Below are 12,018 nucleotides of genomic sequence, written 5' to 3' on the forward strand. Positions count from 1 at the left end.
TTTTGCCAGCCCAATTTCCTGTTTGTTTTCAGGTCCTAGGGTGCTTTAAATGTGGCCTTGGGCATTTTCAAACTTCCTCTAGGGAAGCTGGGGACTGTCCTGAAGCATTCTTAAAGTGGGCTTTCTAGGTATTTCCAACATTTCTAAAACTCCAGGAAAATTGTATACAGGTGCTCTTTGACTCGTGATGGAGTTACAACCTGATAAACCCACTGTATATTGTTAGTATCATGAACAGAAAATGCATTTGTAGCGGCAAATGGGTAACAGAGCTTGCTATGCAAGCAGGAGGACCCAAGTTCAAATCCCCAACACTCACATAAAAGCCAGGCAAGGCTAAGTATAATTGTATTCCAAGCATGGGGATGGGGTGGGACAGAGACAGGCAGCTGGCCCCGCCAGCCAGCTGGCCTAGCCAAAACTGCTTTAGGTCTAATAGGGGACTATCTCAAAAAATAAAAAAGGGGGTGGCAAAGGAAAACACCTGACATCATCCTGTGGCCTCCACGTATGCACACGGGTGCACGCCTCCATACACACATGTGCACATACCCCCCGACACACACACACACACGTGTGGCCACACATGGTGGCACTAGCCTTAGCTGCTCTGGAAACTAAAATAGGAGGCTCACCGTGACCAACAGTCAGACCAGTCTTGGCATCCCAAAGCTGCCCCACACCTCGATCAGCCGCTGGCACTCTGTAGTGTTGGTTGTTCGCCCTGTGGTCACACGGCTGACTGGGAGCTGCAGCCTGCTGCCACTGTCCAGTACCACCACAGTATCATACCTGATCCTTCCAGCTCAGGCAAGGGGCGACATCCGAGCACAATTCCTACGGAATGTGTATTACCTTCACACTAGCCAAAAGCCCAACCATCGTAGATCCAAGACTGTTCACATTTGCCTGAAGTCCAGTTGAACGTTGTATATGGCTAGGATCATATCATTATTTGACGCTTGTGAATCAAGAAAATCTGGTTCTCTGTTACATATATCTTGAGTAAAATTGGACAAGTTAGTTTTGTTTACCCACTGGTAGATACTTTTTTTTGGGGGGGGGTAACATAGGAGGTCTGTGTGTGGGGAAGACTCATGGGACATGTGAGAAGAGTTAAGGAACAGCATGGTATTTGTTTCCCCTTGGTCTGTCTCTCTTCTGGCAGATGGCAGGCCTTCCAGGCAGTGGTGTCCGAGCAAAGAGAGGCTGTGGACTCAGCGCTTCGAGTAAACAACTACTGTGTGGACTGTGAGGAGACCAGCAGGTGGATCGTGGACAAGACAAAAGTTGTAGAGTCCACCAAGGACCTGGGGCAGGACCTGGCGGGTGTCATTGCCATCCAGCGCAAGTTGTCAGGGCTGGAGCGGGATGTCTTGGCCATCCGGGACCGTGTGAGTGCCCTGGAACGTGAGTCACAGTATCTGATGGAGTCGCACCCGGAGCAGAAGGAGGACATTGGCCGGCGGCAAATGGATGTTGAGACGCTGTGGAAAGGCCTGCAAGATGCCTTGCAGGGTCAGGAGCTCTCCTTAGGGGAGGCCAGCAAGCTGCAGGCTTTCCTGCAGGAGCTGGATGACTTCCAGACCTGGCTGTCGATGACCCAAAAGGCAGTGGCCTCTGAGGACATGCCTGAGTCACTCCCAGAGGCTGAGCAGCTCCTACAGCAGCATGCAGCCATTAAGGAAGAGGTTGATGCGCACAAAGACAAGTACCACCAGGTCAAGGCCTCTGGGGAGAAGGTGATCGAAGGCCAGAGTGACCCAGAGTACCAGCTTCTGGGCCAGCGGCTAGAGGGCCTAGATGCTGGCTGGGATGCTCTGTGGCGGATGTGGGAGAGCCGAGGGCACACCCTCACCCAGTGCCTGGGCTTCCAAGAGTTCCAGAAAGATGCCAAGCAGGCTGAAGCCATCCTCAGTAACCAGGTAGGGAGAAGAACACAGGGCTGGGCCACAGGAGTCCCTCAGGTGACTTACTAGTGGTGAACTCTTCATAGTCACCAGTTAAAGGAAATCCTCTCTGTTCCTTCCTCGTCACGTCCCTTTCTGGTCCCGTGTCCCAAGCTGTCTTGTTTTGGGGTCATTCTGAAGCTAGAGAAGTGAGCCTTGCCCTGGGTTACTGCCCTTCCATGTAGCTTCCACCACTGCCCATGCCCACTGCCCCGGGTGGGAATGGGAGGCCATGCCTAGGGAACAGAGCACACTCACTCTTGGGGTGCACTGGAAGCCTGCACATGGTGCCCATGGAGCTCCTGCTTAGCCCATCCTCAGGCCTCCTCTGGAAACCTTGCTTTAACAGGAATACACTCTGGCTCACTTAGAGCCTCCAGATTCCCTGGCGGCTGCGGAGGCTGGGATCAGAAAGTTTGAGGATTTCCTAGTGTCTATGGAAAACAACCGCTCTAAGGTCTTGAGTCCTGTGGACTCTGGAAACAAACTGGTGGCTGAGGGCAACCTGTATTCGGACAAGATCCAAGAGAAGGTGCAGCTGATTGAAGACAGGTATGCCCCACGCCTAGGACCACGAGACCCTGTGCTACACTGGGGAGGGGGGTGCCAGGCAAGGACCCCAGACCTGGTGCTAGTGTGGCTTCCCTTGCCTTCCCAGGCACAAGAAGAACAGTGAGAAGGCGCAGGAGGCTACGGGTCTCCTCAAAGACAACCTGGAGCTGCAGAACTTCCTCCAGAACTGCAAAGAGGTAAGGCCAACAGCTGCGGTGATTCTCGGATTTCAGTCCGAAGGGCTCAGAGGTGAGAGGCCGTAGGATTCCCGTCTCACCCAAGACTGGTGGCATTTCATGAACTGGGGACTTGGGGTACCTAGCTTAATATTCCTTGAAGCCTTCTGTTCCACAGTTCTTTTCTACCCTCAACCCCCAAGTCTGAAGTCATCCTTTAATTTACCCCATCTAGGACAAGGTTCTCCAAGAGCGGTCTGAGACTGTTCTGATTGGAGTCACCTAGGGCCTAGACAGGGCTCTGGGCAAGGATGTGGGGTCTACACAGCACCCACACAGGCCCCTAACATAATGCTCTGCGGATGCTGACTTGAGATCCGTAATGCTTTTGAGCATCTTCATTTTGTCCCAAGCCCTGGACAGTTAGGGAACAGTTCTCAGCCCTGGTGTGAACAGACTGTTGGGCCCCCTGAGGGCAGATGGATAAGAACCTTGAGGAGGAGGTCTGCCGATGGGACTCCCCACATGCAATGGGGGTCTCTCTCTGTCACCATACCTGCTCTCATTTTAGGGCTTCCTCTCAGCCCATGTAACTCTGTTTCCATCTACCTTTGCCCTTGGGACAAGCCAGGCTTGGCATGATGCCAGAACATCTTGGAAGTATTGGACACACAACTCTCCCTTCCCCTTATTAACTGTAGTTGCTGTTAACCTCTTCCTCATGAAACATCTTCTTAGTGTTTCTTAATTATTTATCACCCACTGTCAGGATGGATTTATCCGCCTACCCATCTACTAAGAATGCGTTGAGTTACTGCAGCATCTCAGGCCTTGTCCTAGGGCCTGGAGCTGTGGAAAGAACAGAACATCTCACAACCACACACACTCCAGTGAGGAAGACCTGGGCATCCCCTTGACCTTCTCCCTCTCCAGCTAGCGGTGGGAGACTCATGATCCTGTCTTGCCAAAGCGGTACACTCAGAAACCCACGGGGCTTCCTGTGTCTGCCCACAGCTCACTCTCTGGATCAATGACAAGCTGCTGACATCTCCAGATGTCTCCTATGATGAAGCACGCAACCTTCACAACAAATGGATGAAGCACCAGGCATTTATGGCAGAGCTGGCTTCCCATCAAGGGTGGCTTGAGAACATTGATGCGGTACGTAGAGGAGCGAGTGGTAGGTGGCTCTCTGCTCAGATATGCTCCTGTGGCGGGGGCTTCATCCATGACACAGTCACTGTCCTGCAGCTTTCTGGACTGTATAGAACTCGGCAGTGAAAATAAAACCTCCTCTAAACCGTAATGAGAACTTTAGTGTTTCTGTTACAGCTAGAGCCGTAACACCCGGTGAGAACAGTCGGGGTTCAGCATCCGGTAGCCCGGGAGGCAGTCATCTCTTAGCCTTCCAAGACTGAGTTCCCTGTTGCTTGGATGGGCAAAACTACCCAGAAGCAGCCATTCATTGCCCTTGTGGATGGAACCATGGGGCCCATCTGTTTAGACCCTCCAGTGGCACAGGTCAAAGTGGGCAGGAGTCACACCTGGGAATCATGTCCCTTTGCTCTCCCTGCCGCGGCTGTCTAGGAAGAAGTAGGCCCAGTGTCCGCATGAAGCCAAGTGGTTAGGGCACAGCCTCTGGAGCCAGACTGGCTTCTCTTCCCTTCTCTCAGCTCTTCCTCTCTGAAATGAGGACAGTAGCTCTTACCAATTGAGTTGTGAGCACTGCATGCTTGCAGACAGATAAAACACTTGGGACAGGGTTTGTCAATTGTGAGGCCATTGATAATATTGACCACCATTAATAGAATATATGCCTAGAGCCAAGTCCTAGTATACTGTCCATACCCAAAACACAGACATTTATACAGGGAAACCAGATCGGGCAGCCCCAGTGACCAGCCTATCCCTGAGGCGGAAACACTACTTCCAGAGTATGGAAGAGGTTCCCATGCTATGAGTACCTAGCCCTGATCTGTTTATTAGTTTATTCATTATTATTAGTTTTTATGAGACAGGGTTTTGCTCTGTAGCCCAGGCTGGCCTTGAACTCATGATCTTCCCTGCTTCAGCCTCCTGAGTCTGGAGATTCCTGCTGTGTACCACTACACCTGGTTCCTGGATGGATTTTGATTTTTTTATTCATTTCTTTCCTAGGGGAGGGATAACCAGGGATTAAACGTCTTCCATTCAGTCAGAGCTCCCACCCTATCCCTTTTGGATTTTTAATTTTGAGACAGGGTCTTACCAAGTTGCCAAAGTTAGCTTTTAGTTCATTTTGTACATCAGGCCAGCCTTCAACTCACTGTCCTCCTGCCTCACCCTTCTGAGTGGGTTATAGGCCTGTGTTAGCAGGCTGGCTTCTGAGTGAATCTAGAATATTTTTTTTTAGGATCAGCCCCCCTGTGCTGGGATCTCTCTGAGTCATTTGCCAAAACTCTGCTCTCCCTGCCCCGCACTCCCCTGTAGGTAACTTTAGAGGTTCAGGGGCCGGGCGGTGGTGGCGCACGCCTTTAATCCCAGCACTCGGGAGGCAGAGCCAGGCGGATCTCTGTGAGTTCGAGGCCAGCCTGGGCTACAGAGTGAGTTCCAGGACAGGCTCCAAAGCTACACAGAGAAACCCTGTCTCGAAAAAAGAAAAAAAAAAGAAAAAAAAAAAAAACAACTTTAGAGGTTCAGAGTGTTTGGCTGGGGCCTCACCTAAGGTCTGTGTCAATTCCTGGCCTCACCAACCTCCCTTCAAGGCTTCTCTTGCAGCCGTCTGGAGTGGGGCCCCTCATAAGTCACTGAAGCCGAGAGTGAGCTCTCCTCCTTCCCCTACAGGAAGGGAGGCAGCTGATGGCAGAGAAGCCCCAGTTCACGGATGTGGTGTCAGAGAGGCTGGACGCCCTGCACAAGCTCTGGGATGAGCTGCAGACGACCACAAAGGCGAAGACAGAACAACTCTCAGCTGCCCGGAGCTCTGACCTGCGCTTGCAGACCCATGCCGACCTTAACAAATGGATCGGTGCCATGGAGGACCAGCTACGATCCGACGACCTGGGCAAGGATCTGACCACTGTCAACCGGATGTTGGCTAAGTTGAAGGCATGTGAGGAGGCTGTAGACTCAGAGTGTTGGAGTAGAAGGGATCTTAGGGAGCCAACCTGAAACCTTAAAAGTAAGCGCTCCTTCTGTTGGTATTATGCAGAAGTGCCTCCTGATGCAGAAGCCATCTCCTACCCTTTTGCAACGGGTAGGACAAGCATCTAGTAAAAAAAGATGCATGAAAAATATAGGAAAAAAGACTGAGTGGAGGCAGCCAGGGAAACTTCCTGGAGGAGGCTGCCCTTTAAAAGGGCCTTAAAGGACAGTGGAAAGTGGGTGGGTGGATGGGTGGAGGGACGGCCCGTGTACGGGTGTCACAGACAGTACTAACCCTGTTTCCTGTGTCCCAGCGAGTGGAGGACCAAGTGAATTTGCGGAAGGAGGAACTGGAGGCACTTTTTGCCGATGCCCCCTCGCTGGGAGCGGAGGCAGGAGACACAGACGTGAGCATCGAAAGGCGGTTCCTAGACCTTCTAGAACCTCTGGGGAGGAGGAAGAAGCAGCTGGAATTATCCAAAGCCAAGCTGCAGATCAGCCGGGACTTGGAGGATGAGACGGTACGTGGGCTGCAGCCTCTCTGCCCCGAGAGCTGAGGTGCCAGCTGCCACGGGGCAAGCTGGCTGCTGTCCAGAGCAATCTTGGCAGCCAGTGACTGGTCATCTTGGCCCTCACCTCACAGGGTTGCTTTGGAGAGTGCGCTAAATAGAAAAATCAGGGCAGGCACTGTTTGGATGGTAACTTACAAGTCACTTGTTAGTACTGGTCAGTCAAACTTTGGGATCAAGATCCCACTTGAACAGGTTATTTGGAAAGTTGGTTTGAAATTTCTGTCTGTAAAATGGGGGTGTTGGGAAGAGCTGGCCAGCACCTTATCCGGCTCTTTGGGGGAGGGGGTTCGGGAAAGGGGTGGCTGTCTGTGGTTATTATCAGCCGTCTTCCTGCCTTCTGGTCCCTGCAGCTCTGGGTGGAAGAGAGGCTGCCTCTGGCTCAGTCAGCTGACTTTGGCACTAATCTGCAAACCGTGCAGCTGTTCATGAAGAAGAACCAGGTGAGTCTCACCTCACCAGCGAGCGCATCTGCCCCTGCTTGTTCCCAAGGGGTCCAGCCGCGCTCTGATGTGCAGAAGGCCGGTGACAGCAGATTATTGCTCATGATGGTAGCTTTTCAGTCCCCGAACTTCATCTCAAGTAACAGTGCAGAAAGGGCTTCAGTGGCTGCAGAGAGGATTCTGGGAGGATCACAGAGGAAGGAAGCATCATGTTATTTTGGAGATTTGGGACCACCAGATTCTACCAGGCTCAAATGAGTGCCTGGCTTGAGAGAGTGTGGGGAGGAGGTCCATGTGCCATCACAGTCCTATTTTGGGTAGCCTCCCACGAGGATGCCCCCAGCACCAAAGCACTGCCTAGCCCTCTTCTGGGGCTAAGCTTGGCATATGAGGTGTCCTCAGGGTATATAGACCCAGTTCTTCTGGACACATGACCATCTCCGTGAGGCTCAACCCCATTAGAAAGCCACTGGATTTGGACTCTGCGTCCCAGAAGCAAGCATCTACTGATCCACTGTCTTAGAACAGAGTCGGTACTCCCAGCTGAATTCGGGGCGGTAGAGGGAGCCTAAATCCTAAAACAGCCAGCTGTGTGGGATTGCTTCATGCCTGGCCTGGGGTTGGCCACAGGCCTTTCTCTAGAAATCGAGATTCTGGGTGTAAGATACAATACACACTCCAGCAGGGTAGGTCCAGGGTAGGTACCGTTACTTATGTATGTTTTAAGTGCTGGAAGTTGGTGGTCTGCTCACACCCTGTCCTTGCTCCTGCCTTTAAATGGTTTTAAAGGGTCAGAGGGAATTGTCAAGAGGGAGGAAACAGGTATAAGGAACCCAAGAGTATACACATAAGCCGTAGCTAGCTGGGCCTCTAGGATCCGGAAAGGAGATCAAGTATCAGGGTGTCCTGAAGAAAACAGTAACCCAGTCACCAGAGAGGGAGGAAAGGGCCATTTTGGCTCAGACAAGAAATAATCCTACACAGTTCAGATCTGAGCCACAGAAATAGAGAAAAATATAAACTAAAGCTTTCCCTGAGGGGTAGCCATCAGCTTCCTCTTTTCTTTTACCCAGAACAACAATAAAACATGCTAACAGAAGACGGCAGTCCGCCATTTTGAAGTTGTTTCCCCCACCCACCCCCCACCCCCGGTACAGACACCTAAAATCAAGCTCTACGGATACAAATAGGGAGTGGTCCCGAGCACGGTTTAGCCTGTGGATGTAGCTTAGCTGGTAAACCTTGCCAAGCATGCATAAAGCCATAGTCCAGATCCACATACACTCACTGGGCATATGGTGAACACCTGTAACCCCAGTTTCTGGGCCTGGTAATGGCAGAAGGATCATGAGTTCAAGGCCAGCCCGGAGCTATACAAGACCCTGTCTCAAAAAGAATGGTGCTTGGGTTGGGGGAGGGTGGACCGGAGGGAGAGATGGCCCGACAGTTAAGAGAACTTACTGCCCTTCTAAAGAACCTGAGTTCAGTTCCCAGCACCCCCATCAGACAGCGCACAACTATCTGTATCTCCCATTCAAGGGAATCCAGCGCCTCCTTCTGGCCTCTACGGGCACCTGCACACATACACTCAGACACATAAGTAAAAAAGTAAATTAATAAATAAAAAGATCTTTTAAAAACACAAAGACTTTGGAATCTGCTAGATCTGTGTTTCAGTCTCAGCCCTGCCTTCACACCGCCCTGCACCAGCTTCCCGGGACTTGTCTCAGAAGGCCACCTGCACACGCGCGTGTAGGAGGGCACACGCGGAGTGCTTAGCATCCCGCCACAGTAGTGTTAAGGCTATCACTTGCTCTGCTCTGGCAGGAGGGGAGGGGAAGAGTCTCCTGCTGTCTGTAGCCCTGGCCTCCTCTTCCGGTGGGAAGGCTCTGCCTCTGAGTCTTCCCTCTGGCCACAGACCCTGCAGAATGAGATCCTCGGCCACGCACCACGGGTGGAGGATGTGCTCGATCGAGGGCAGCAGCTGGTGGAGGCGGCAGAGATCGACTGCCGAGACATTGAGGAGCGCCTGGGGCATCTGCAGGGCTCTTGGGACACGCTGCGGGAGGCAGCAGCTGGCCGGCTGCAGCGCCTTCGGGACGCCCATGAGGCACAGCAGTACTACCTGGATGCGGGCGAGGCCGAAGCCTGGATCAGCGAGCAGGAGCTCTATGTGTTCTCTGATGAGCCCCCTAAGGTATGCTGGAGCAGAGGCTGCTAGCCCGAGTGCTGAGCAGATAGACAGAGCTGGGGTGGGCAAGCACTTGGGGAGCCCGGAAGTCCTGGTGTATGAGAAGAAAAGACCAGGTATGGGCGTGCAGGAAATCTACAAATCCTCCCGCTATCCTGAGATACCTCCTTAGGGCATTCCACCTCATTAAGAACATCCCTACAGGTTTCTCACTTACCACCAGTAGGTGTTCCACCCAAGGGCTCTTCATATTATATTGTGGCCATGCTGCAAGATGGGGTGATAGAGGATATAAGGGAGGGGGTCTCTCAAGACTGTAATAACCCAGTTATTTCTCCCAGAAAAGCCACAGTCACTTTTAGCGACTCAGAGGACTAGGTTACCTCCTCTGAGCCAGCGTTCCGGGACCTAGGATGTTTTCACGGGGACAGACTGTTGAAGTTGGGCTCAAAAGGAGGGGCAGACACAACATTAGACTCTAGGGAGAGGAGCTGGAAACAGCCCTCCCTGGAGTCAGAGGAACAGGCAGGGAAGGTGTGTGGCTTTCCTCCTCAACCTGGCTCCCCAGAGCTCAGCCATAGCTTTCCAAAGGGAAGGAGTACGGTGGGGTAGGACTCTGGTGCTGACCGCCGCCGCCGCCACCTCCTCCTCACAGGATGAAGAAGGCGCCATCGTGATGCTCAAGCGGCACCTTCGGCAGCAGCGCGCTGTGGAGGAGTATGGTCGGAATATCAAGCAGCTGGCGGGCCGCGCCCAGGGCCTGCTGTCGGCTGGCCACCCTGAGGGGTACGTGCGCCTCCCGGGCTGGTACGGCTGGTTGTGGGAATCAGGATCCCTTCAGGTCCAGCTGGAAGAAATGGGGCTGGTTTCCGTGGGAACTGGAGGTCTCTGAACTACTGGCTGTCCCTATTCCCTTTTATTCTTGAGTTGTGCCAAGGAGTCAGACAAGGTAGGCCACGGCGACTGACTATATAAAGGTCAGAGTCAGAGTGCCCCGGTGAACTGAGAACTCTGCTCTTTGGAAGAGTTACCCTGTCCTGAGAGACCCTGAACACCAAAACTGCTGCTGCTGCTGCTGCTGCTTCTTTTTTTTTTTTTTTTTTTTTTTTTTTTAATAGTTCCAAAAAAATACTTCAGGACCTCACAGCAAATCCTTAGGTAGGAGTCAGGTAGCTCCTGGCCGGACTTCACAGGCTGCTTCCTCCACGGCCCTCTCCTCAGCTACCATTAGGGCACACCTCCTTCCCACCGTGTTTCCTCGGCACCCACCCTGCACATCTCCCAGGAAGCCCCAAGAGCTGAGTCTCTGGTTCTGTCCTTTTCTGGAGAGATAATTGGGGTCACTCCTGCTGAAGCTCCATCCAAGCTCTACCCCATCAGCTTCTTGGGGAGGGTAGTGAAGAGGTTCACCCTTTGTACTTGAATCTGTGACCTCCCCGGAGAGAGAGGTACTGTGAGAATTCTGTACCATTGCCCGGACAGAATTCCAATACAATCCTGCTGTCCCCTGAGGGGGGCGGGCATTCCTTTTCTCCCCAATCCTTTGCCTGGAAAAGCCCTTGTAATTTCTGGGGCCTGGAGAGCCAGCTACTCCGGGTTCTTCTGCTTTGTTTTGTTGTACTGAGGATGGAGCCTGTGACCTCACAACCTGCTAGGCAAGAATCCTACCCCCAAGCCCCGCTCTGGCTCTTGCTCACCTTCCTTAAGGCATTTCTTGGTTTGAATCCCAGCGAGCAGATTATCAGACTCCAGGGGCAAGTAGATAAGCAGTATGCGGGGCTGAAGGACATGGCTGAAGAGCGGAGGCGGAAGCTAGAGAACATGTACCACCTGTTCCAGCTGAAGAGAGAGGCGGACGACTTGGAGCAGTGGATTACAGAAAAGGAGATGGTGGCCTCATCCCAAGAGATGGGGCAAGACTTTGACCACGTGACGGTGAGTACCCACGCCTCTTACTCTCTTTGCGCTCCTCTAACTCAGTAGACACAGGCAGCCATCACCCCAGACCCACATGACTCACTCCCCTGCCTGTTGCAAGAAATCGCACGGAGACGCAGTCACACCCGTGGAGAGAGGGACCGAAGGACCGGACCGTGGACTCTGGAGAGAGTAGGACGGCCAGCTCCAGGTGGCCAAAGTGGCACCCTGGCCAAGTGACCCCATGCCCCTGCACCCAGCTAACCACATTCTATCTACCCCATGTCCAGATGCTCCGTGACAAGTTCCGAGACTTTGCCCGGGAGACCGGGGCGATCGGGCAGGAGCGGGTGGACAACGTGAATGCTATCATCGAGCGGCTCATCGATGCAGGCCACAGCGAGGCAGCCACCATCGCCGAGTGGAAGGACGGGCTGAACGACATGTGGGCCGATCTGCTGGAGCTCATCGACACCCGCATGCAGCTGCTGGCTGCCTCCTACGACCTGAACCGCTACTTCTACACAGGGACGGAGATCCTGGGCCTCATAGACGAGAAGCATAGAGAGCTACCGGAGGATGTGGGGCTGGACGCCAGCACGGCTGAGTCCTTCCACCGGGTCCACACTGCCTTCGAGCGGGAGCTCCACCTCCTGGGTGTGCAGGTACTTGCCACACCCACTTCTTTTTTTTTTAAGATTTATTTATTTATTATGTACACAGAAGAGGGCGCCAGATCTCATTACAGATGGTTGTGAGCCACCATGTGGGTGCTGGGAATTGAACTCAGGACCTTTGGAAGAGCGGCCGGTGCTCTTAACCTCTGAGCCATCTCTCCAGCCCCCTCCACCCACTTCTTACCGGTGTGGGCATCTCAACCACCTTCTCCTGGTGTCAGGACCGCACTTGACTCCTATGGGGGGGGAACCTCTAGAATGGGCATCAAGTTTATCTTCCTTAGACAACCAGCCCCGCAGCTCTCAGGAATTTGTTAGCTTCAGGAGTAGTTCTTCAAGTACCGTCTCTCCTGGCTTGTGTACTGTTTACGAGCTGGCACGACAGTGCCTTTTCAGGCCTGGGTATTGTTTCAAGTGATGT

General features: G+C 53.0%; 1 protein-coding gene across 1 annotated transcript in view; it reads left to right on the plus strand.

Annotated features, from left to right (window-relative positions):
• Positions 1–12,018, plus strand: part of Sptb (spectrin beta, erythrocytic) — a 128,035-nt gene that overhangs the window by 92,869 nt on the left and 23,148 nt on the right. Inside the window, exons 16-26 of the mRNA XM_052739540.1 lie at positions 1,169–1,925; positions 2,299–2,501; positions 2,608–2,698; positions 3,692–3,838; positions 5,501–5,768; positions 6,119–6,321; positions 6,723–6,812; positions 8,731–9,009; positions 9,659–9,789; positions 10,734–10,938; positions 11,211–11,585. Of these exons, the coding sequence (XP_052595500.1) occupies positions 1,169–1,925; positions 2,299–2,501; positions 2,608–2,698; positions 3,692–3,838; positions 5,501–5,768; positions 6,119–6,321; positions 6,723–6,812; positions 8,731–9,009; positions 9,659–9,789; positions 10,734–10,938; positions 11,211–11,585 (2,749 nt within the window). The remainder of the gene's footprint in view (positions 1–1,168; positions 1,926–2,298; positions 2,502–2,607; positions 2,699–3,691; positions 3,839–5,500; positions 5,769–6,118; positions 6,322–6,722; positions 6,813–8,730; positions 9,010–9,658; positions 9,790–10,733; positions 10,939–11,210; positions 11,586–12,018) is intronic.

This window comes from Peromyscus californicus, unplaced genomic scaffold, assembly GCF_007827085.1.
Source record: "Peromyscus californicus insignis strain IS unplaced genomic scaffold, ASM782708v3 Scaffold_15__1_contigs__length_86483966, whole genome shotgun sequence".
Lineage (NCBI taxonomy): Eukaryota > Metazoa > Chordata > Mammalia > Rodentia > Cricetidae > Peromyscus > Peromyscus californicus.